The following is a 25928-nucleotide window of genomic DNA, read 5'->3' as shown; positions in this document are numbered from 1 at the left end:
GGGTTGCTATTAAAACTAACATTTCAGAAAGTGTGTTGCTATAAATAAACATCAAGAATAAAAACACATTTTTTTGAAAGTATGTTGTTATAAAAACTGCCATTTTAGAAAGTATGTTGCTATTAATAGACATCAAAAAAATTTAAAAATTGAAAGTATGTTGCTATTAAAACTGTTATGTCAAAAAGTACGTTGCTATTTTTGAAACATTTTTTTGACGTTGCATCATACTTGAACTCACGTCATTGATCAAACCTGGTATTTTTTTTTACCTTTGAACCGAATCAAAAATTCTTTTTTTTTACCTCACATCAGACATTTAGACTGATTACTCTTTTTTTTTTGCCCCCATTGAAACCTCTAGTCGTACAAAAACAATGGCATTAGTGATCAGACTCATACCAGATTACATCATTTCAAAGTAAAATTGTAGATTGCAGGCAATAGACATCAAAATTAAAAACAAAACATTTTTTCTATAAAATATTTCTATAAAAGATGTCATTTCAGAAAGTATGTTACTATTAATAAAGAATAGCAAAAGAACTCCCCATTTTTCTCATGTCCTCTATTGTCAAGTGCTAATGAGTCGAAACAGCAAAAATATCCAACCAAATATAGTAATGTTCATTTTACTCAAATCAATAAAAAGCTAAAAATAAAAGAGGCATGTTTAGTACAATGGTGTAATGAAAATGATGAAAGTATGATGCTTCGCCTTGTTTGCTGCCATGTCACTGATTCAATCTTGCATTTTGTGATTTAGTCTTGCATATTGTTGTCCTCTTTCTTACATTTAGTTTTGCTTTTCAAAATCATTAAAAAAGAATCCATAATTCATCAATAGTAAGGACAAAGGACACATGTTTAGCCCCATAAAAAAAATCACAATAACCAAAAGTTTCTTAAATTTGAAACAAAAAAGAACTTATTGATGTGAGGAGAACTTCTATGAGAAGAGATTGATCCACCTTTCATCCTCCTAGGCAAAAATACATAATTATTTCAAAAACAACTACATATATCCAACACAAATTAATTCAAAAAAGAATCTAATTATAAATTTCAAGCATGTAAATCCCAGAAAAAAAATATGATATCTCTAGGAAACTTGCAGAATCAATATAGAGCAACCCCAAAGTAAAATTACACTCTAAATTCATGTAGGCATTTTATCAAACGGTTATCGTGCACATTCAAATCTCTTAAACCAACTTATTTGATTTCATGAACACATATTTTTTGGTTAAGGTTGAAGCTTTAAAAAAGATAAGTACAAACTGAAAACAATCTTACCAATTTGAAAGAGGATGAAGAACAGGGTGAGTGGTGGTGGTTGTAGATAGTGCGTTGAAGCCACAGGTGAACACAAAATCAAACCCACAGGTTTCAGCACCGTTAATGTCCAATGGAGTGAAAGAGACATGGGATAATTAGGATTGAATTCAATACGTCAAACAAAGTGTATATATTCCCATGGTAGTTATCAAATTACAAAAAAAACGTTGAATTGATTCTTGATTTGTAGGTATTCAAATAAGAAGGTAGAATTCAAAATTGAAATTTAGTTAATATTACTGATTAAAGGGCTGATATCTAGGATTGAACATGGAAGTAATAAAGACGGGATCGAAAAAGTTTGGGGTGAGCGGGAATTGAAAAATGACATATAAAAATGCCACGTGGCATAAACATGATGTAGAAAGATGTCATGTGGCTTAAAAAGGATTCTTTTATTAGAAGAGGTATATATATATATATATATATATATATATATATATATATATATATATATATATATATATATGTTTGTATCCACTATAGCCTCTACTTTAAATCAGAGAAATCATATTCTATAAGGAGTTAGAAAAAGACATAACATTCCCTATATATGATTTATACTATCTAGTAAAAATATAATAAAGAAGGATAAATTGGATACATATTGCCTTGTGGTTAATCGTGAGATGAGTTTTCCCGCCTAAACTCTACTCCTTGACATATGTTTACCCTCGTTCATTTGTATACTCTTCAATTGATTTTCCATATATAATCCCGTTAATCAGGGACTAATTGATTTTAAATCCACGTCCATTTGTATACTCTCCAATCGATTTCCAACCACTGCAATAAAGATATATATTGTATCGACTTAAACATCTTATAATGGAATATCACAATAACATTTGTTTGACTTATCTGTTAAACAATAATATTTGTTTTACTATCTGCAAAAGAAGACGACAGTCCATTTAATAATATCCACAAATTAGATGGAAATCAAGTTATTAACGTCTTTCCTAGGCAGTCTACCTAATGATTCGGTGATAAGGATTCAAGGTTAACACCTCTAAAAGCATAAGAATACATATTTCACCAAAAAGACTTCATCAATGTATATAAATAACGAAAGAAAAGATTTGGGCATCCACACATCTATGAGATGATCAAACAACTTAATAACTAGAGGATGTGACAGTCCTTAAGAAGACCATTTTCCTTTGTTAAATATTCAAACAAAAAGAATCACAACCCAAATAAATAACTTCCGGCATTTCACTATGGTTTCAGAAACCATCCTTCATGTCTTCATAACTCAAATCATGTAAAGTGAACTCAATAACTCTCAAAGAAACAACTTAATGTTACTATTTTGTGAACAAAACATGAACCATGCCTAAATAATGCAAGACTTGATTAATAAAAACGAAGTAAAGTAAAAAATAAATTTAATTTTCGTTTATTTTTCATATGAAGGTTTATTAAACATTAAAAAGATTAAACTTACCTTTCACAAAGATGGGGCTCCATGTTTGATTAATCTCATCCAAGCAAACTAAACCAAGCATGAGATATCAAATTATGTATCCAAAACACAATAATCTTGATAGCAAAACATATAAATGGCTCAATCAGATTAAAAAAAACGTGTATAACTAACTAATGTTTCATATAGGTATTTAATCGAACAATTGTTGTGCAACAAAAATAAACAAATACACCAAGTAAAAAATAAATCACAATGATTTTGTTATCACTAACAAACACAAACACATAAACATGTTACATACTATATACTACATATTACCTTTAGAGCACAAATTAAGTTACACTAGAAATGAAAGATACCGCCTCACCAATCTTTCTTTCCCAAAAAAAAGTTAAAGGATACTAACGAACCAATCTTAAAGCCTTATTAGAATTGCTAGAGAAAGATGAGACCATAAATCATAGAAAATGAAATATGTAGGCTTCCTCTTTAAAGCAGAAAGACCAATAGGGCATAATACATAAATTCCACCAAATAAAAATTGGTATCACACAAGATCAAAAGTAAATAGTTCAATATGTTATAAGAATATACAAAATGAATGTTTTATTGCTAGTACGTACTAATCATGATCATCCGCTACCTTTAGAGAAGTTCATAGAATAACTTCCAATGCCTTTGATAGATTCCAGTCCTAGTTTATGTTGATGAAAAGAAAAATCCATGATGACCATATGGTACCCGTTGAGGAAGGTTTATTTTTGCTATAGGTTCATGCCCAAGGTTTTTAGCATCAACTACTATTACCTGTGACCTCAAAGGAAAAACACATATCAACAGATAACATCATCAATTCATATGTTTATTTATACTGAGATATCTTGTAACATAAGGGTAGTGGATGATATTTGATGGTACGTACATAAGAAATGTCATTTTCTTCATCATGAGCAAATGTAACAATCCAACCATCATCTTCCTCTATAGCCTTTGGCTTAGACACGAAAGTAGATCCTGTGCAAAAGTTGTTTTTTGGTAACCAATGATACTCCATCTTTACATTTCCTTCACCATCCATTTCTCCAAAGCATAATTTTGCTAGTCCTCCATATTTGGTTCTCCCTGAAACATATTTTTATTCCTTGTTTACAAACCTGTAGCAGGTTTCAAGCTTAAATATTGCATTTGTGGGTGGTTCTATGGATTATCAGTATTGCGTTAATGGAGGGGAAATTGAACGTTTTCAGGATCCCAGTCTACTCATTTTAGATCAGAGTTTTTCAGAGAGATATTTTTTTTAACTAATAATATGATTATGATCCATGCTAATTGTAAGAGAACTGTAAATTAGTTACCTGAGTTAGAGCTTGCAACAGAATCAATAACCTGGGTGTATCCATATTTATGGTTAAGACCTGTAAAATCTGCATTGATCATTGGGAAGTCCATTGAGTATTTTGTTCCAGTTACATTTCTCTCCTTTACCTCCATGGTCTTCATGTTCAATCTCCATTCCCTAACATTAGTAAACAACATTCCATGTTCTGTTTCTGTATTATGATCATGCCCATCATTTTTGTCAACATATTTAAAATTAAATCCTCTAGAGAACCACTCAAATTTATCCTCTCCCCAATCAGGTCCTGGAAGAATGGATGCGTTAGCTTTACATCCTCTTACAACAACCTATTTTGTGGTACAAATCAATTTGTATATCATGTTAGTGTCGAGAAGAATTTGAATATTTTCTATTGAAACTAATAATTGGCGAATTTAATGGCACCATAACATGAATATAAAATAAGCACCTCATCCCCATCTTCAAAACAATTAATTAGGTGATAAGTAACACAAGGTTCTATATGAAACCACTTAATTGAGTCTACATCACCATACCGAGGAATCACTGCAATCCTTGCATCTCTCCCCCTTTCGTACTTAAATAACCTAACACCAATAACCAAGTTTTATGTTTCCTTTTTCTCATAACATTTTTTTAATATTTCTTCATAAAAAAGTGGATGTGTGTTTGAGAGTGCCAAATTCTTGTGCATATAAGTGGAAATGTTGTTGGAGCTAATCCCAAATGAAAATAGAAAGAAGCAAGCCAAAGTTGACGAGTTGAGCCCAACAGATAGTGGTTTAGGTCTGAAAAAGTATATTAATCATTATCTTTTTAGTTTCCTCATGTAGTTTTCATTTCCCTTGATGTAGGACATGTATATTGTATTTATCAGTTAAAAGAGTCTGTATTTTGTTTTTTTAGACCAAAATATAACCCAATAAGAGTAAGTGTGTTCTCTGATTTTCTTTTTCTTTCATTGATTTTGCTCTGCTTTAAATTTAGCGTAGTCAATCCAAGTATTCCTTCAAGACTTTTCATCACAAAATATATTCACAATGGTACTTACTGGCCTCCTTTCATTACCCTCTTTGGGCTTAATGTAAACATAGAATCAACCAGTATGTTGTACCTGACCATCACACGGAACAAATGCATTTAATTATGTCATATTTATGCAACCAAAATTACAAATAAGAACTGAGGAAACTCACCTCTTTGTGACACCTACTTCATGAAAAAGTGAGCAATGGTCTAGTTGTAGATTCAATATGTGAACAAGTTCTTTTCCATCGACTATTAATATGAAGTTATTAGAAAAAGAATAAATAATCCAAGCGCTATACATCATTAGTTATTTGCTAAAGTACCTGAAATGACACCCACAAAACAATATGGTTTTGATGGCTTAAACCCTACTATAACCAGTTCCCCGGTTCCTGGTGCTTTCTACATAAAAAAAATCAATTTTATGTGATCATGTCTTTTAAAGAGTGTAATGTTGAAATCATTAGACCCATTATGTGTTGATTATGTCGAAAGCTAAAATAAAGCATCATGCACCAATATACTAACCTTTGGGTGTGATGTGAAAGGTCGAGACCAACTTCCACCGGGGTTCCAACTATTATAAGTTTCAAGGCTAATAAGATCAATCTCTTGTGGCAAATAGTCCTCGGAGATAGAATAGTGTTTTCCACCGTGCTCAAAAACATTGGTGTTGCTCATAATTTTGTTGACATGACCAAATCTTAACTGTCAAAGTCAGACAATAAAGTAAGTAGATAAACAATGGTGTGATGATTGTAGTTTAACGTTTTACTTGTAATATACTTATGTAATGTTTGTCAACTGCAACGCCAAGTCAAATATTACATCCGTAATCTTATAGGCTTAAGGAATACATTTACATTTAAGTTCTTATCATGATTGTTTTTTGTCATATTTTTCAAAATCTTCTTGTAATTATGTTTTTGCTAGAAAAATCTTGTGCTAAGTATCTTATTACTAATTGTTTTTTGTCATATTTTTCAAAATCTTCTTGTAATTATGTTTTTGCTGGAAAAATGTTGTGCTAAGTATCTTATTACTAAGATACATGTCATGGTAGAACCCTCATTCATTATGGTTTAGGTCATTGGGTGTATAGTCACTAAACAAAAAATTCCCATTAAACTTGGTTAAATGGTACGTAATTGCATTGGTTATGGTTAGCTATTAGTTTTTTTGGAGATGATGGAGATTCCATTTAATAAAAATTGGAAATCTTACCACATTGAAAAGTGATCCAGCTAATGCAGCTGGAGCATCTCCTTCTGTTACAGGAAGAAAAGCGGGTTTCTTTCTTTGCGATTCCATCTTATATGTTTCTGTTTCCACATATTTATTTTTGTAGTAAAAGATCCAATTTCCTTCCGCATCTTTAGTGAAATGTAGAGCATGAAGCATCCCTTCGCCTTCGACCCATATGCTGTCTGTTTTGCCGAACACCGATAATGCAAATTTTAAACCTCCAAATAGGGGATTTGAACCTGAATCCAGTTTCAATATCATATGATTATGTGTTAAAGGTGTAGACTCAAAAATATAGGGATTAGAGAATAAAAATTCATAAACAATAAACATATAAGGTAAATAGGAAAAGTTCGTCTTTATTTAGTTTAAGAAACATGTAATTGGATAGTTTTAGGTAATGTTGTTGACTTGTTGTGTGACCTGAATTTGGTCTTGAAAAAGATACCACGATATAAAAGATAGGATTAAAATGCATTCTTACAAGTTTTCGTTGATGCATGTCTAGGAGCTTGTGCAGATTCGAGGAAAGGCACAACATGTTATGTATTTACCATTATGGTTAAAGTCGTTAGTTCGAAGTCCAAAGTTTAGAAGAGTGTTGGTTTATCAACTATAATGAGTATATGGGAATTTTAGAATATTCTAAAGAGATTATATAGTTGAAAAAGTTTATAATTGGACATGAAACAAGAAGACTATGTCATGCATTATGATAACTAAAGTGTAGTTTACTTTGGAGAAATAGGTGTTTCATAACTAAATTAAACACATTGATATGAGGTATCACTTTATCATGGAATTGATAACCAATGGTACTCTCAATTTGAAGAAGATCCTTGATACAAAGAATCTAGCAAACATGTTTACCAAGGTAGTGCCGACAATTATGTATGGATTCAACCGATCTTCCCAATCCTCGTAAAGAATGAACAAACTAGAGATGGATAGGGGATGCATAGTGAGCTTGGATGGAAACACATTGGTTTATCAGCCTCCAAGAATGATATTATTAATTTATGGAGTTTGATCTTCCCTTTGAAGTCATTGGCACTATAGAGACTTAGAACGGGCTCTCGTTTAAATTCCACGGATGTAGAGTAACATTGTAGGGGAAACTATAGAGTATGTATGTAAGGAATCACTATAGTATATGGTTGTAGTATGGTTGTAGTCTAAACATTATGATGCATAGTTTTAATGCAAGTACTTTAGTGTTGGTGACTCAAACTGTAGTATAAGTGACTACAATGTATTGTTGCAGTGCCCATGCAATAGGCCACATGTGTAGGCGAACTTTATTAGGCGTATTCCCCAACAAAATTTAGGTCAAGTTACTTATGTAAAAATAGTCACTTGTATAAATTTAACCCTTATGTCGTAAGCATGTGTGACGGGTATTATTAATAAAACCTCTCTAGTTCATCCAAAACACATAGCTCGATTTCTATGATGGAGTGAACTACATTACATTCTTCTGTTTTTTATTTTTATTTTTCTGTGCATCTTTAATTTTCGTGTGATTATGTTTCGTGAGCTTATCGTAGTCCTTAATCATAATATATGGCAAAAGTATAATTGATTAATTTCGTGGCATGCATCTACTGATCTTATGTAAGATAATATGGTTAAATGTTCTCTCATAAGTAATAGAGTTATAAGATGATGAAAAAACTATTTTCCATCACTCAAAACAATTTTAATGGTATAATAATCATAAGTCCCCATAAATATCCCCACATCCCACCTGCTTACCCCTTTACATGCCATTACTTTGCCAACTACCCCCACTCGTTATGACCTCCTAACCAACTACATGTTTCATCAGTCACGCTTTGATTGTGTTGGTCTGCCCCTTGCTTCCTCTTCTTTCCAATGACTACCAACCTACCTCACACATCCATTGTCTAACTTGTGGCGTAAAAATAATCCTTTCCCTACTCCACCAACCTACCTCTAGTCAAATTTATTTGTGTAGTCGGGAAACTTTTTCTGGTCGACGTAAACAACATAACGCCAAATAACATTTTTGAACGCATGATGTTTTCTACGATGATGTTATTGTTAGCCTAATAAGTTTACGGGGCCATTTCTTAGTTTGGGCCAATGTTAGCCCATTAGTTAGGTTTAGCTGAATTAGTGTGTGTGTGTGTACATAATACCGCTAGGGTTTCATTATTAAATCATAAAAGAGTATAATTACAATCAAAAGAAAAGACACACACACACACACACACACACACACATATATATATATATATATGTGTGTGTGTGTGTGTGTGTGTCTTTCCCTTTCTTTGTAATTATACTATTTTACTATTCAATAATGAAACTCTAGCAGTATGTTGTTTATTAGTTCACATGGTATCAGAGCTATATTCGATTCGTCATTTATGATTGTTAGGGGCAAAATGTACATGAAGTTGTGCCATTCCACAAAATTTTTGGCGATCTTAGGTATGATTTTTTGATATGTTTATGTATTTCTCTCGGATTGTTTTGTTCGATTTTATCATTTAAGGGTTTTGATTGTCGTTGTTTTGTTGTTTTTCGTGCCAATTTTTGTATTATGCGCCATGAAATACCCTTTTTCGTCGATTTCTTGCCGTGATTATTATGTTTACGCCATGATTTTTTGTTCAATTTTTTTGTCATTGGTTACTATTTAAAGTTTAGTTTGTTAATTATTGTCGGTATTTGTCAATTACGAGGTTTCGTTGTTCTCTTGAATGTTGATGTTCATTATTGGTTTCGGGAGTTTGATTTGTTTGTCTATTGTTGGTTTCTGATTATTGTTTGATTGTTTACTGCCAATATAGCTCTAAAGAATAGACCAATTTGGAAAATTGCTTTTGATGAATGTGCTTAGTGCACATTAAAGAACCATTAGAAGTCTTAATTCCCATTGTTACTGAAAAGGGACAAGCAACAATAAGATCGATCATCTAGATCATTTCAGTATATAGTAGAAACTAATGTCCATACTACCACCACGTCATCTTCTACGTTAGTTCCTCAAGTTCTTAAGCGGTTTAAACAGTTCCTTGCTTTCAAATTATGCAACCATGTTTGCATTCATATCTTATTTAGGTGTTTCCTCATCCAGTACTTAATGTTTTCATTCATCTCTATGGATCTTGGATTCTGGTGCATCTCATTATATGCCACTTTTGTATTCATCCTTTGTTTCTTTGTCCTATGGATCATCACTTTCAACTATGTCTATTAGTGCTACACCTATACCAATAGTAGGTGTTGGTTTTATAGTCACTCATCATATATCTCTTAATGATGTGTATTATATTCCTACACTTGATTTAAATCTTGCTTCAGATAACCAATTGTTTAAATCCGGTTATTGAGTTTTCTTTTTCTAGATTCTCTTTCTTGTGTTCTTGATTCTCACTCAGAGGTTGATTGGGACTGACCGTATATTAGGAGAAGTATATGTCTTGGATCAACTCAAAGTATCTTATGTCACTAGCAGTAGTATTTATTTATCTTCTTTTCATTTGAGTAATCTGTCTTCTGACTTATATCTTTGACATTCACGTTTAGAATATTTGCCAGCTTCACATTTACAAATTTTTTTTGTCTCTATTGGTGCTTTTGGTCATGATATTTTTGACTTTTGTGGATGCAAATTGGCAAAATTATCTGCTCTAATGTTTAACATAAGTGTCACTTGCTCTGTTGCTCCATTTGATTTTGTGCATTCTGATGTGTGGGGTCCCTCTCCAGTTTCCTCTAAAGGAGGATCCACTTACTATGTTTCCTTAGTAGACAATTACACTCATTATACATGGGTTTATTTTATGAAGGGCATGTCTAACTTTTTCTCCATATATAGTGAATTTAGATCCCTAGTCAATACTTAACACTCCGTTGTTATAAAATGCTTCCGTTGTGATTTGGGAGGGGAATATACTTCAAATGAATTTACTTGATTGCTTGCATATGATGGAACTACGCACCAATTATCATGTATTGATACTCCTCGGAAAAATGGTAATGGAGGAAGAAAACACTGCCACCTTGTTCAAACTGCATGATCGTTTCTTTTTTCCTCTCAGGTTCTTAGTACTTTTTGGGGAGAAGTTGTCCTTACTGCTACATATGTTATTAATCGCATTCCCACTGCACACAATTCTAGAATGTCTCCTTATGAAAAACTGTATGGAAAACTTCTTGATTATTCTTCATTGTGGGTATTTGGGTGTACATGCTTTGTTTTATGACCTCATGGAGAATGAAACAAGTTTTCTCTAAAATCTATTCTATGTGTATTCTTAGGGTACGATATTAGTAAAAATAGATATCAGTGTTACGACCCGACAAGTCAAAAATTGTACATTTTATCAATATGACACTTTTTTAGAGCACATCCCTTTCTATAACATTCATGTTCTGTCACATAATGTGACTCAGTCATAACATTGGATTAATGATCCATTTAGCAATAACATTGATGATGTTTCTCCTACTTCAGATAGCCCTTCAACTTCTAATCCCACACCCACTACTGCTTATAATCCATCACTATCTACGTCTCAAGATATCCCTCTAATTTTTGATCCTACACCTACGATTACTTAGGATCCCCCACCATCAAGATCCACTCGTAGTCAAAAGTCTACCAAGCTTCTAGAATTTCTATATTCCTCTTACTCGCCAGAATTTGCCTCCCTTATTGGGAATATACGCCAACTCTCTAAACTAATGTCCTACAAAGAGGTTGTCTCTGATCCTCTTTGTCAGAACGCTATGGTTGAGGAACTTGAAGCTCTTAATCAGACTCATACATGAGATTTGGTTCCTCTCCCTCCTGGAACGATTGGTTGTCATTGGGTATACAAAATCAAAACCAAGTCTAATGGGTTTACTGAACATTATAAAGCTAGACTTATTGCTAAAGGATATTCACAAGAGTATGGTATGGATTATGAAGAGACTTTGTTCTAGTTGCAAAATAATAACTACCGTTTTGCACTCTCCTAGTTGTTTCTTCTATTCGAAAATGGAATATTTATCATATGGATGTCACGAATGCATTCTTGAATGTAGATCTTCATAAGGAGGTATACATGTCTTCTCCACCAGGTATTGCTCACCGTCCTGGTGAATTTTTTCGGCTTCAAAAAGCATTATATGGTCTCAAACAAGTCCCTCGTGCATAACTTGAAAAAAAAATTATATGGTAATTATTTCCCTTGGTTTCAACCTAGCTATCATGATTCTGCTTTGTTTGTTAGATGCACAAGTGCATGTTGGATCCTTCTCTCCTTATATGTTGATGACATGGATATTAATGGTGATGATTATTATGGTATAGAGTCCATGAATCGCGATTTGGCTTACCAATTTGCTATGAAAGTCTTGGGCTTACTGCATTATTTCTTCAGGATTGAAGATGCACAATCTCCAAAAGGTCATCTTTTATCTCAAACGAAGTATATCTCAAAATTGTTTGAACGTGCACAACTTTTAGATAACAGAACAATTGACACACCTCTAAAGAGTAATGCCAAATATTCACCAACCGATGGTGTTCCCTTGTCTTATCCAAGTCTTTATCGTATAATTATTGGGATTTTGGTTAATCTTACCATCATTAGGCTTGATATTGCTCCTGCAATTAATGTGGTTAGCTGATTTTTCATTCCTCCTTCTATGGTTCATTAAGGAGTTCTACGTATTTTAAGATATCTTTTTGGTACTCAATTTCGCATTCTTGTAATTCCTTCCACTTCCTCTTTTGAGACGTGTGCCTATAGTGATGCTGATTGGGATATCAATGTTTATGATTGCAAGTCTATGATTGTGTATTGTATTTTTCTTGGAGATTCATTGATTACATCGAAGAGTAAGAAACAAGATGTTGTCTCTCGATCATCTACAAAATTTGAGTATCGAGCTAAGGTTGTCGCTACTTGTGAGATTTTATGGCTATGATGTCTACTTGCATATATGGGTGTTCATATTTCACAACTTACCCCTTTGCAATGAGACAATGAGAGTGTGATAATGACTACAAAGAATTTGATGTTTCATGTACGGACAATTTTATGAAGGCCTTGATTACTCTTTCTTGGTTTGGGCCAATGTTCGCCATGCTTCTTAATTGTACTATTTTAATATTCAATAATAAAACCCTAGTAGTATTTTCTTCATTTGTTCACAGTTATATATAATAATAATAATTAAGAATAATGTGCGTACACGTGTGTGTGTGTGTGTATATATATATATATATATATATATATATATATATATATATATATATATATATATAAAAGGTTAACTAGTAACACCATTTCTAATGTAAATGCCCTCTGGAAAATCTTCCGGGAGTTTTCCTGCTTGATAATCAACTTTTACAAGTTCCCCAATCTCCCCAATAGGTGCGAAGTTTTTCTGCAAATGAATAATTTTCACAAAGAACCTTGTTAATTAAATATATAACTTCCTTAAAATAAATTGAAGTTATGACACCTAGATAGAAGAGCATAGGCAGTTTAACAAAATATTTATCTTTACACTAATCAAAAGCTTAGATCAGCTCCATTGTTGGACCTCTACACTAATCAAAAGTTTAGATTAGCCCCATTGTTACGACCAACAACATCATGACACCTCAATAACCCATAAACATTTGTATTTTTAGTATAAAACCTATTCCCACTATGCAATATGCTACGGTTTATAAAAGCTAATTCTATACAAAACTGTAAGATTGGTCCCTGTGGTATTCAAAAAACTTTGGATAGGGTCTAAAAAGTTTTCAACTTGCACCGAAGGTCCAAAATCAAGGTTTTTTCTGGGTTTTTGGTCCTGACACACTTGAAAAGTCGATTTTACCCTTTTCATTTCTTTTTTCTATTTTCTTTATTTATTTTGGTATTTAAATAATTAAAAATAAAAAATAAAATCTCACCTACCCCCTCTCTCTCTCTAAACAATTTTATGTGTGTTCTTCACCTATGATGGTGCCAGCATCCAGGAATTGCTCGATTCCAGCCATAATACATGTCCCGCCACCATGCAAGTCCTTCGATCCACTGATATCGTCCCAAACCTCACACTTCACCGTCTCATTTGTGTATGGTCTGATTCTTATCTCCTCAGTGTTGCATCACACGTCTCATTCAACAACCATCTTGTCTTCGATTCCTTAAATAAATTGAGAAGTAAGGAACATACACAACCACAACTCCTGTCGTTAGGTACGCTATCAAGTATTGTTAGTTTTGCGAATTGTCGATTGAAAATAGAGAATCATTGGTGAAATTGGTCCCTCATTCTCTCTCTCTCTCTCTCTCTCTCCACATATTTCTAGTCAAACTCTCACCCCTTTCTTCTTAAGAACCCTAAAAAGCAATCTCACGTTTTCTCACAATTAGAGGTTCTAAAATCTGATTCACCCCAAAATCAGTTATGGGGACATGGTTGTGGAAAGAGATTGACGCAGGGGTATACATTCACTACCAACAGAGGCAGAAATGGGTGATTCAGGGTGTTGGTTTTGCTCTCGAATCCTTATCTGTCGCCACCTCTATTTCTCCTTTCCTATATCCCCTCTGATCATCTCGATGGTTGTCTAATCATCTAGGGAATAATTTAAAAACCCACACGTACACACAAATCAGTACCTGATATCTTCATCTGGTGTTTAAGATCAAGTTTGCGCAGCAGTTTCAGATAAGAAATTGCTTCAGATCAAGTTTAGGTTTGGATTTCATAGCAGAAATTGATTCAAGTGGTGGTGAAGGGCATTCATCAGATCTGAAAGAAATGATTTCTGGGTTCGTGAATGTGATGCTCTTGTTCTTGAACTCAGGAAAAAACGAGTGTTCTTGAGATTCATATTCATATTTGTGTGTGTGAGAGAGAGATAAAGAGATTTTATTTTTGATTTTTAATTATTTAAATACCAAAATAAATAAATAAAATAGAAAAAAGAAATGAAAAGGGTAAAATTGACTTTTCAAGTGTATCAAGGACCAAAAACCCAGAAAAACCTTGATTTTGGACGTTCGGTGCAAGTTGGAAACTTTTTGGACTCTATCCAAAGTTTTTTGAATACCACAGGGACCAATCTTACAGTTTTGTCTTTATTTATTCAATTGTTTGTTGTACCCTGTGTGGGTGAGTGTACCTCCTATGCATGTTGATGATTTTAGTGTCCCCATGTCATTTTATGTAATTGGAACTAACATATGAGCTAAGGGGCTTCGTAATTTGTACTCTAATATATGTATGGGGTTGTGCGGAGTGCATGCATGTGCAAGATCAAATTAGAAGCCGGTTCGCAGCGCCCCTGGGCCCAGGGTTTCCAAAGGAGCAGCGTCCCTTGGGCGGGGTCTAGGGGCAGCGCCCCTAGCGGGGTCCAAGGGGCAGAGCCCCTGGCTAGGGTCCCGTTCAAATTCTTGAGGGTGATTATGGTAAAACTGATGAAATTCATTAGTTTTGGAAACCCTAAATCCTTATTAAAATTCGGATTTCCCTGTCTTGCTTCCAAAGCAACCCATGATGACCAACCCTAAGAGGCAAACCCTAATCTCGTTTATTATAAATAAATGAGTATTCTCTTTGAGAAGATACACACGAAAATTATTAGCTCTCTTTTTCTTCAGACGAACATAGAATCCTTTTAATAATTTGGCTTACGAATTCTATGCCTAGAATCGTAGGTGTCCTCTTGGATTATCGTAGGCTGAATTTCTTACAACCTAGGCATAGGGTAGAAATATCAGTTCGTAAAGTGTTCACATGATCCAATGGGTATCTAGATCTCCAACATAAACCCTATTTCATCCAACACCCAATGTTTAATTTTTTAATTTGATTAAGAAATACATATATTAGTACATTTATAAATAAGTCTCACATATTAATTTAGTAATAGTGTGGGACTAGCCTAGCGCCTAGGGGTGCACATTTGGATCGAACCGGACTAGTTTGAGAGAAATTGGTGGACCTTGGACTGGACCTGTTGAGTCTCGTCCAGGTTCGGGTCTAGGTCTGAGTTTTCCGGTTCTTGTACTCATTGGACCCGTATAACTTTAGGTGCATATGGTACAACTCATTAAAGCCCTACCAAAAGTTAGTTTATATATTATGAATTAAGGATGTGTATTTGGACCGAACCAGACCAGACTGATTTTGTAGAAATTGGGGGGAGTTGAGCGACGACCCCTGGCCTCGTCACGTTTGAGGCCTTAAAATTATTTATGTTCGGTATTGTATATATAGTTTAAATGTGTTACGAAATTAGTCAAGGCATATATAGTTGAATTCTTTGAATGGTTAGGAGGTGTTTGTGATTTACCAATAAACGGAATCCGTCGAGATTCAAAATAAAATAGAGATCTTGAGGTTCAACCTCAACCACATATGCTGCTCTAAGCCTCCGTTGTACCAGCACGACGAGTTAGGTATAATCATAAATGATTATTTAGCGCCGTCCGTTCCTTTCACCTCTGTTACCTTCCCTACCACCACCTCTTCCACCAACAGACCCCACCACTACCACCTCCATCATTTATACAACCACCACCTCTTCTGCCACTAACCGTAATAATCATATATGATAATTCAATTTGTGAACACACATATATGTATAATCATTTATGATTAAGCATATACGTATAAACATGTATAATCATATATGATTATACATATTTCGTTACTGTCGGTACGCTGGAGCGTTAGAGTGACAAATGAGAAATATGTGGCTGATGTTGAATTTTAAGATCTCTATTTTTATATGTGTGTGTGTGTGTGCATGTGTGTGTGTGTGTGGTGAAGGACCTTATTTTTCTAAGTTTGTCCCGAGCCTCAAATCAGTTTGCACCAACCTTGGATCGATACTCTTACACCTTGGGATTTTGTGAGTATATGTTTAATATATTTTATATTAAAATATAAAATATAGCTAGTATATTATTTTATTAAATAATATATTAAAAGGTATATGCTTAATAAATTCTTTTTGTCAAAACTCTTTTTATTAGTTAGATTTTAACAAACATGTATTATTTTATTTTTATTACAATAATTTTATAGAATCCATCCAAATCAAATAAGAATGCATAATTTTTCTAAGAAGTTTAAAATAAAAATCTTTCTATTTGATGAAAAAAAATCAAGGTTCAGGATTTAACAAACGGTGGACAATTATGATCAATAAGTATAAAACTAGGGTTTGACCGTCCGTGCGATGCTGCGGAAGTCCCAGTATGTTAAAAATGCAGATCGACACTATACATACCACAGAGACGATTAAACCATATAAAGTGTAGCACAAAAATATAAAAATAAAACTTGAATACAAATAATTATGTAAGGAGTAAGCCGACGAAAACAAGACTTGAAATTGTATCATAAAGAAATTGATAAAAAAAAGATTATTAAAAAAATATGTAAGGGGTCAAAGTATAACTTTAAAATATAATAGGGGATCAAATCGTAATGTATAAAATACCAATAATTTAACTTTAAAATTATGAGGGGTGAAAACTGTTAAATAAAAATTAATTGAGGGGAAAAGATTATAAATATGAAAATTTTCTACGACCAGAACCTAAATGGTTATTTCCAAAAACTATTGTTTTACATTTAATAATGAATGCTTGACAATATATAACATGATTTGGTTTTAGTAAACTTGGATTTGGAAATAGAAAAAATAAATATAAATCGTGGTAAAATCATAGACAAAGAAAATGACACCACAGCACAATCCACAGATAAAAATAAAAGTTGAAATGAATAGTGATACTCCTCACAAACCCGATTTTGGTAATATATATATATATATATATATATATATATATATATATATATATATATATATATATATATATATATGGAAAAGTGAATATATACCCTTAAGGGTATATAAGCTTAGGTACCCGAACACACCATAATAATTCGTTTTGTTTGATATATTCATTATAATGTTCTTAAACTTTAACCCTAAGTTGATTATTTTCAAGATATTTGAAATTTTCGTATTATTTTTCTCTTAAATCACATCTTTTTGCCGAACACCTATTAGGCTATATATATTGTAGATGAAAATGAAAATTATGTAAGAGAAAGATAAATGTTTAATTTACAAAAATCTTGGAAGTAAATCAAGTTAGAAGTTAAACTATAAGAATATTGGACAATTAGAATGTATTATATGATACAAAACAACGTATTATGGTGAGTTTGGGTACCTAAGCTTATATACCCTTAAGGGTATATTCACTTTTCCTATATATATATATATATATATATATATATATATATATATATATATATATATATATATATATATATATATATATATATATATATATATATATATATATATATATATATAATGGTTTAGCCCTATAATTATAGACCCTAGATATAACATACTTTTAAATAAACATTACATAATTTCTTACATTTCTTTTTATTTTTGTGAAAGCGTCGTCTATTGAATAAAAGAATATTATATTTATAAAACACTTTTAAATAAACATTATATTATGATTATTTATTATGAATTAATGTATAACAATGTATTATAAATATAAATTATTAGATTAAGTTGTAACTAGGCAACTAAAATAAACAAAAAATAATTAAACCCAAAACTCGAGGGTCCAAAATCTACAACTCAAAATTTAAGTCCATCTTGACGTTTGATGTTATAATATTCATTTACATCAAAATTGTACATTAAATGGATGTGGATTGTAAATGAATTTGTTGAAAATGAGAAGGGAGATAAGGACATCTCAATCCCGTTTTCATTCTATTTATCTTTAATTAGGTGTAAGACTCGTATACTACACAAGTTGATGAAAATAAAAGTTAAATATCAAAGTGTAAATATTAAAACATCAACAATGTGTTTTAACTTAAGATTAATGATACAATCATCATTTCGTACTATAAAAATATAAATTTTAATATAAAAAAACTATACTCATACATAGTAATACCAATGTTTTATTTAAAATATTTATAATGAAATAATTTAGTTTGCTAATAACTTCTATTATTTTATTATTCTCAAAAAGATGTTTAAACAAATTTTATTTGGAAAATAAGAAAACAAAGAACAAAAAAATCTAAGACAAATAAAAAAAAGTATTTTAGTAGCATAATTTTAAATCTATATAACATATATAAATATACTGGAAAGTTTTTTTTTTTTTTAAACAATGGAATGTATGTGAATTTGAATGCCAATTAATAGCATAATTTTAGGCTAATAATATCGAATAAGAAAAATAAACGAAAAATTGATTTAAATGGCCTTAAATGTAGGAATTGATATTTGGAAGGAACGTGTATTCTTAAATCCTCATAAATACATAATTAGGTGACATTTTTAAATAAAATTGATAATTACAAGAAAATGAAATGTGAATTCTATTAAATTAAAAAACACCATAAAATGTCATAATTCATGACAAAATAACATGTGACAAAAAAAACTTCCATTTATTAGAAAAGATTCTCAAAAAGATGTTTAAACAAATTTTATTTGGAAAATAAGAAAATAAAGAACAAAAAAATCTAAGACAAATAAAAAAAAGTATGTTAGTAGCATAATTTTAAATTCATATAACATATATAGATACATTGGAAAGTTTTTTTTTTAAACAATTGGATGTATGTGAATTTGAATGCCAAATAATAGCATAATTTTAGGCTAATAATATCGAATAAGAAAAATAAACGAAAAATTGATTTAAATGACCTTAAATGTAGGAATTGATATTTGGAAGGAACGTGTATTCTTAAATCCTCATAAATACATAATTAGGTGACATTTTTAAATAAAATTGATAATTACAAGAAAATGAAATGTGAATTTTATTAAATTAAAAAACACCATAAAATGCCATAATTCATGGCAAAATAACATGTGACAAAAAAAGCTTTCATTTATTAGAAAAGATATTATTCTATTTGTTATATCATTTTGATGTAAATCTACTCTAATAAATAAAAGTTTTTTTTTGCCACTTGTCACACTCTCTTCAATTTGCCACATGTAATTTTATGGTAATTTTAAATTAATTTTTATTCCACTTGTCATTTTATGGTTTTTATATTTTATTAAATGTTAAATATTATTTAAATCTAATAATAAATGCATATCAATTTCATTAATAGACTTTCCTTTTAATTTTAAAATTAATAAACTAGAGTTTCATTAATTTCCTTTATTTATTTATTTTTAACTTTAAAAGAAAAAAAAACACTTTAGTTTTTATAATTCAATATTTTTCTCACTTTTTTTATAAATTCAAACTTCTCAAATATTTTGAATTTTATATTAATTTTTTTAAATAAACTCATGTGATACATGGGTCTCACACCTAGTGAGTTATAATAATAAATATGAAACGACACAATTCATTTATATCAAAATTGAATGAAATGTTCGATTATCAATTTTATTCTCTCCCATATTAGATTTATACATACTAAGTTTATTTTAATTTATTACTTATAATTTAAATATAATAAACAATATATGTAATATGATGTTATATATTAAATGAGATTAATTAATCATAAATAAAATAATGTTTATGTATCAAATTCTTATAAAAATTTAAATACATTTTTGAAATATATACGACATTTTATAAAGTTAAAACACGATATTATATAATAAAATATTGTAATAAAAATTGTAATACAAATTTGCTAGAAGCTAAGTAGTATACAAGAGTTTTGGACAATCTTTATAAGTTAAAAAAAATATAATTGAAATTATTTTTGGTTTAAAAATGAAGTATTATTGGAAATGAAACGCTAGTTACATCATTTTTTTTTTCATTTTGATATACAAAATGAAGTGTGAGTTGCAGATAGTCTTAGGTTATGAACCATAAATCTTACTTTCACGATCTTACGACATATGGGCCTTAAGATTATCGTGAAACACGAAAGATAAATGAATCATATAAAAATCAACAATTTTTTTAGACTTGTTTAATAAATGAACACAAAAGAGAATTCTTTCACCCTTTTATTTTGAAAAAGTATTGCAAACATACTTATTAGTATATAACAAAGAAAATCTAGTGTTTTTATGTTTTTGTACTTTTGTTCAAATTAGAAAAGGATGTCAAATGCGGTATTTTGTTGGATTTTTATTATATATATATATATATATATATATATATATATATATATATATATATATATATGTATATATATATATATATATATATATATATATATATATATATATATATATATATATATATATATATATATATATATATATATATAATGTACCTGCTTTGACTAGGATAAATTTTTGCTAAATATTCATGGTTATTTAAAGTGTGATTTTTTGCAGGTGGGATTGTTTTTAACCCAAAAAAATGAAATTAAATTTTACACTAAAAAAACTGAAACGGAATTGGATGGGTTTTCATTCGAAAAAAAAAAAGAAAGCCGAAATCTAATTATTTTTATTACAATAGTTTGTGATGGAATTTTTTGAAGATTTGAATAGTTTTTTTAAAAAACAAAAAATGCGTTAAAATCAGTCTTTACCGATCATAATTTTCACTACTAAACTTCTATCCAAAAATTATTAACTTTTTAACAAAATTCGGTGGTTACAACGGAGAAAATAACAAAATATAATACTTTTTATGTTATTAGTTTTTTTTTTTAATTTCATTTTACAAAATTAAGTTAATGTAATTAAAAAAAAACAAAATATAATACTTTTTATGTTATTAGGTTTTTTCTTTCATTTTACAAAATTAAGTTAATGTAATTAAAAAAATAAGAGAAATCTAATTTATTTATTTTGGCATTAACAGCAACATATATAAGAATAGCCGCGCCACATCTGATGAATAATAAATTCCACTAGTAGCACTATTTTAGTAAAAAGACTGAACTTAGACAAAAAGGAATTTGGTATATACGTTTGCTAAATAGCTAAAAAACGCCGGGCGAAGATTAAGCTAATGGTAATCAAATAATTAAATGTGGTGATACTAAATCCATTTTGGAACCGGTTCAATTTAGCAGTTTCAATAGCTGTCTTGTCTATAACCAAACTGTTGGGAATATTAGGGTTTGCGGTAGATATCTGGATACCAACTTGGATCGTGATATCACTTTTCGAACTGATATTTCTACCTTATGCCTGGGTTACAAGAAATTCAGCTTAGGATAATCCAAGCGGACACTTACGTTTCTAGGCACAAAAAACGTAAGCTATTATGCTAAAGGGTTCTGTGAATTGTGATGAAAAACGAGAGCTAAAAACGTACGTCTTGCGGAAAGGAAGAGTTGTTTATATACTAAACACGATTAGGGTTTCATTAGGGTTGGGCCGTCATTACTTGCTTTGGAAGCAAGTAATATTAATCCGGATTAGGGTTACCAAAAACTAACGAGTTTCGATAGTTTTACCATAATCACCCTCAAGAAAATGAATTTTCCATTATGTTCCCACATGCAAAATTAGTTTTACTGTCATTACAGCGGGACCTCAATCAGGGGCTCTGCCCCTTGGACCCCGCTAGGGGCGCTGCCCCTAGCCCTCGCCAAAGGGGCGCTGCCCCTTTGGAAACCCCGGATCCGGAGGCGCTGCCCCCGGACCCCCGACTATTCGTCGAACTGGCTTCTGACTCGATCTTATACATGCATGCACTCCGCACAACCCTGTACATGTATTAGAGTACAAATCATGAAACTCTTAACTCATATGTTAGTTCCAGTTACTTAAAATCACATGGTGACACTAACATCGCCAACACAAACTGCAATTCACAATATTATATTGGGGGGATTACTGTTGGAGAGCGCTACCAGTTCGTGTTGAATTATGACCGGATATGCATTTGTGTTCGGTATGTTTTCGATCATGGGTACTTTTTGCAGCAATTTGTGTAGGCATTTTCAGTTAAGTGACATAAGTCTATAATCAACACTCATGTATTGTCCACAATAAAAAAAAAAAATTAGTTAAAATTAATAAAATTTCTTATTTTGCATGCGAAGAGTGGATATATATACCTCATATGGAAGCATGGGTTGATCCACAAACTCAAAGATGGAATCTACAAGGGTGTTTAACATTGCGGTTGAAGCAGCCTTGATAGCTTTACCAGCTTCAATTTTGAGTGTTGAGTTCTCCAGCTTTTGTACTGATAGCTGCTCATCATACAACAAAACATATCAAACTATAAACACATTAAGAAATTCGTTTATTAGTTATTACAAGTTTACAAAGGTTAATCCATATCATTCATTTAACAAATTAAAACCCATAGGTACTTCAACTTCTGTCAGGGTATTTTTTGGGAAGGAGAACTTTATTGATGAAAGAAAATATATGGAAGTGTACAAATCCATAATAAGCCACCGACCATGCTGCCATGCATACTCAAATGCTCAACAAGCATGGACTTTCATCATCTAAAATTATGACTATATATCTACCATTCTACTTATATATTGTTCGTGATGCGCATGATTATTATAACATAGAAAGATGAATTTCAGTAATTTTGAGTTTATATATATAGAATACCTTAACTATACTTGAGAGCGCAGTCTTCAGGTTTCCTACATTAAAACTGATGGGATGATTATTAGTCGAACACTTTATGCTGGAAAGTACACATGTTGACGTTGCCATCTCTGTTCCTCTCTGTGCTTGTATCTGTTCTGTGACTAAGCTGATCATCAGTTCATCACTTTGTCACACCTTTTATAATCAATTAAAGCATATAACCAAGTTGGGTATTAGTTTAACCCAACATGTTACCAAGATGAAATAAAAAGAACATAATATAAGACATTTTGTCGTATCTTTAAACACTTCCCAATATTATAAATACTATTAGTTGTCCTTGTCGATATGACCCGTTCATGTTCTGGCCATGGCATCTTTGAAGATTCCCCCTCCAACAATAACATCCTAGCTTGTATATTTGAACCCATCTGATCACTCCTGCTTGTTCTGCCCCAATTGAGTATTATCAATTAAATAGTATGCATGTTGGATAATGTCTTGAGTAAGATGGACTTAAACAATGGGAATGAGTGCGCCGACGAAAATGAGTATGTCACGAATCTATGGGAATGGGATGGGAGGGATATTGTTAGTGATATTATAGAGTAATGGGATTTACATATTACTAATATAGTTTAAATCTTGATTTTACATGTACTGCCTAAATCACATGGGTCTAAAAAAATATTTTGTTATGACGTAATATAACTAAAATATCACTGATATCCAACAATATAGAACTATTAAACATTGTATATTAATGGTTCGCAATCATACTTTGAATATAATTTTAAATTGAAACATATTATTACTAGTCGATTAGCAATTAATGTGATCATACATATTACTTATCAGCAAAGAAATTAATCAATCATATAACGGCTATTGTCGTAGAAACTAGTAGATTTCATAAACTTTTGACATTGTAAAAGTCATTTGGTAACTTTACTTTAAAGGTTGTATTCATTAAAAACATTTACTCCCTCCGTCCCAATATTATTATCCACAGACAAAAAAGAAAAACATTAATTATACTAACTTTATATAATAAAATGACAGTTTTGTCCTTACTTTGCATTTAATGTTCCATTAAATGCTTAGTTGGTTAAGTAATAATGAGGGAGTATTTTGGTAAAAATATTATTTATTTTTAGAAGTGGACTATTATTTTGGGACAAACCAAAAGGAAAGATGGACTATAATTTTGGGACGGAAGGAGTATTAATTTGGACAGCCTTCTAATTATCAGATAGATTTTTTAATACTGAGTAAACTAACCATTTTGTAATTCTTTTTTTTTTTAAATAACCGCAATAAAAGTAATTTTGAAAAATGACCATTCGGTCCGGAACCACCCATATTTCGTAATGGTTGAATGGGTATAGTGGTGAAGAGATTTCCCTTATTAATAACATTTCGGTTGGTAACATGGTCCCTTATAAATAACATTTTGAATCCATTTTAGACTTCATTTTGAACTCACCTTTCAATCCAAATAACATTTCGGACACCAAACCAACTCAAACAATGTCTTCTTCTAGCAATGAAGATATTCATTTTTTGTGGGTATGTTTCCATTATTTTTATATTATACGTCTTCATTTAAGATTATATGTTAAAAAGCATATAGTTTCATTTATTTTGTGTGAATTGACACGATTACATATGTATTATTTGTTTTCCTTCGATTTTTAGTAGTTTTTAGGCTATTGTAGGATTATATGTGGGTATATGTGTGCACTAAAACAATAATTTTTTGAAAAATTATAATTTGGAAATATCTGGAACGACTTCAGAATACGAAGATCATGTCTGGAATATGTAGAACATGTCCGAAATGTGTAGAATTGTCCACGAATGGTATTTCGGAATGTTGATCCGAAATGGCGTTCTGGAATGTCCTTCGGAACATGCAACAATTGTATAATTATAATTTTTGTGACATCCCCTATTTTCCAGAACTGTTAAAAAAATCCTTATTCATAATATCTTTATTAATATCCTAGTACATTTAAACATTCGAGTACAAATTTGATGTCTCAAAATAATAAAAACTCTAAGGATGTCATAGTCGATACACAACATATGTTACAACGTGAAGACCTAACGGTCCTGAACACTATGGCAAGTCATCTCTTCAATCACTCAACATCCTATTCAAATCTTCAATAGTTTTAACATTGCTACCTGTGATGCATATAAAATGAATGGGTCAGGTTGGGAAACCTGGTGAGATACATAGGGTCTTCAATCTCATAATATTTTAATGACAATTAATCATATATCTTAAACCATCGATCCTTACATTCCGATCCTATACAACAACCTTAGGATATCTATCCAGATGGATCTCTATGAACAACGTGTTGATTATGCTGCTTCAAGGATTCCCTGGTAGCCAATGAGGATCAAGAAAGACAACGATTGAAAGGAATGGAGTACCCAAATGAACATATGATCCAGTCTCCTCATATTACTATAATTCATTAACACTACAAGATGTTGACCACCCTTGGTGCCTAAAGGCTGCCTGTCACCGACATACCATTTTTGGTTGTTAAAAAAAGGGGGAATACTAATATAGTACTCCGGTACGCTCCCGTACCCTGACACATAACAGTTTCGAAAAGAACTTTATACATTATAGTACGTCTGGTACATAATAATACCACGAGAAAACTAGCACCTGAGAAACCGAGTTCTGAAAAAGACTTTGTACCTATAAAGTACTTCTGGCACACAATAGTACCCTGCACAAGTAGCACATGAGAAACAAAGTTCTACCCTATGTTTCAAGCTCACGAACACCCCCAACGTAAAACTACCCAATATCTGAATTTTAATTGAACTAATCATATCCTTCACGTCTTAGAGTATCACAAAATAAGGTGGTAATACCCTAAATCATCCTAAAGTTCATGCCTATATAATACCTTTATAATATAGGGTAAGTCTACATCTCTTCAACTTAA

At 31.4% G+C, this 25928-nt stretch overlaps 1 protein-coding gene across 1 annotated transcript; it reads right to left on the bottom strand.

The window, feature by feature from the left end:
- Nucleotides 1–3258: 3258 nt before the first annotated feature.
- LOC145091888 (carotenoid 9,10(9',10')-cleavage dioxygenase-like) lies at nt 3259–23145 on the bottom strand. Its single transcript, XM_079029708.1, has 12 exons — nt 22972–23145; nt 22455–22592; nt 12716–12818; nt 6384–6643; nt 5688–5867; nt 5483–5561; nt 5327–5408; nt 5182–5244; nt 4579–4717; nt 4126–4456; nt 3693–3892; nt 3259–3577 (listed from the first exon to the last, which is right to left on the bottom strand). The coding sequence occupies exons 1-12, from the start codon at nt 23125–23127 to the stop codon at nt 3470–3472; spliced, it is 1839 nt and encodes a 612-aa protein (XP_078885834.1). The 5' UTR covers nt 23128–23145; the 3' UTR covers nt 3259–3469.
- Nucleotides 23146–25928: the final 2783 nt, after the last annotated feature.

The sequence above is a fragment of the Lactuca serriola genome, chromosome 3 (assembly GCF_051521515.1).
Source record: "Lactuca serriola cultivar US96UC23 chromosome 3, Lser_US96UC23_V15, whole genome shotgun sequence".
NCBI classification, from domain to species: domain Eukaryota; kingdom Viridiplantae; phylum Streptophyta; class Magnoliopsida; order Asterales; family Asteraceae; genus Lactuca; species Lactuca serriola.
The sequence above is the reverse complement of the archived record's forward strand: the minus strand, read 5'-3'. Positions and strand labels throughout refer to the sequence as shown.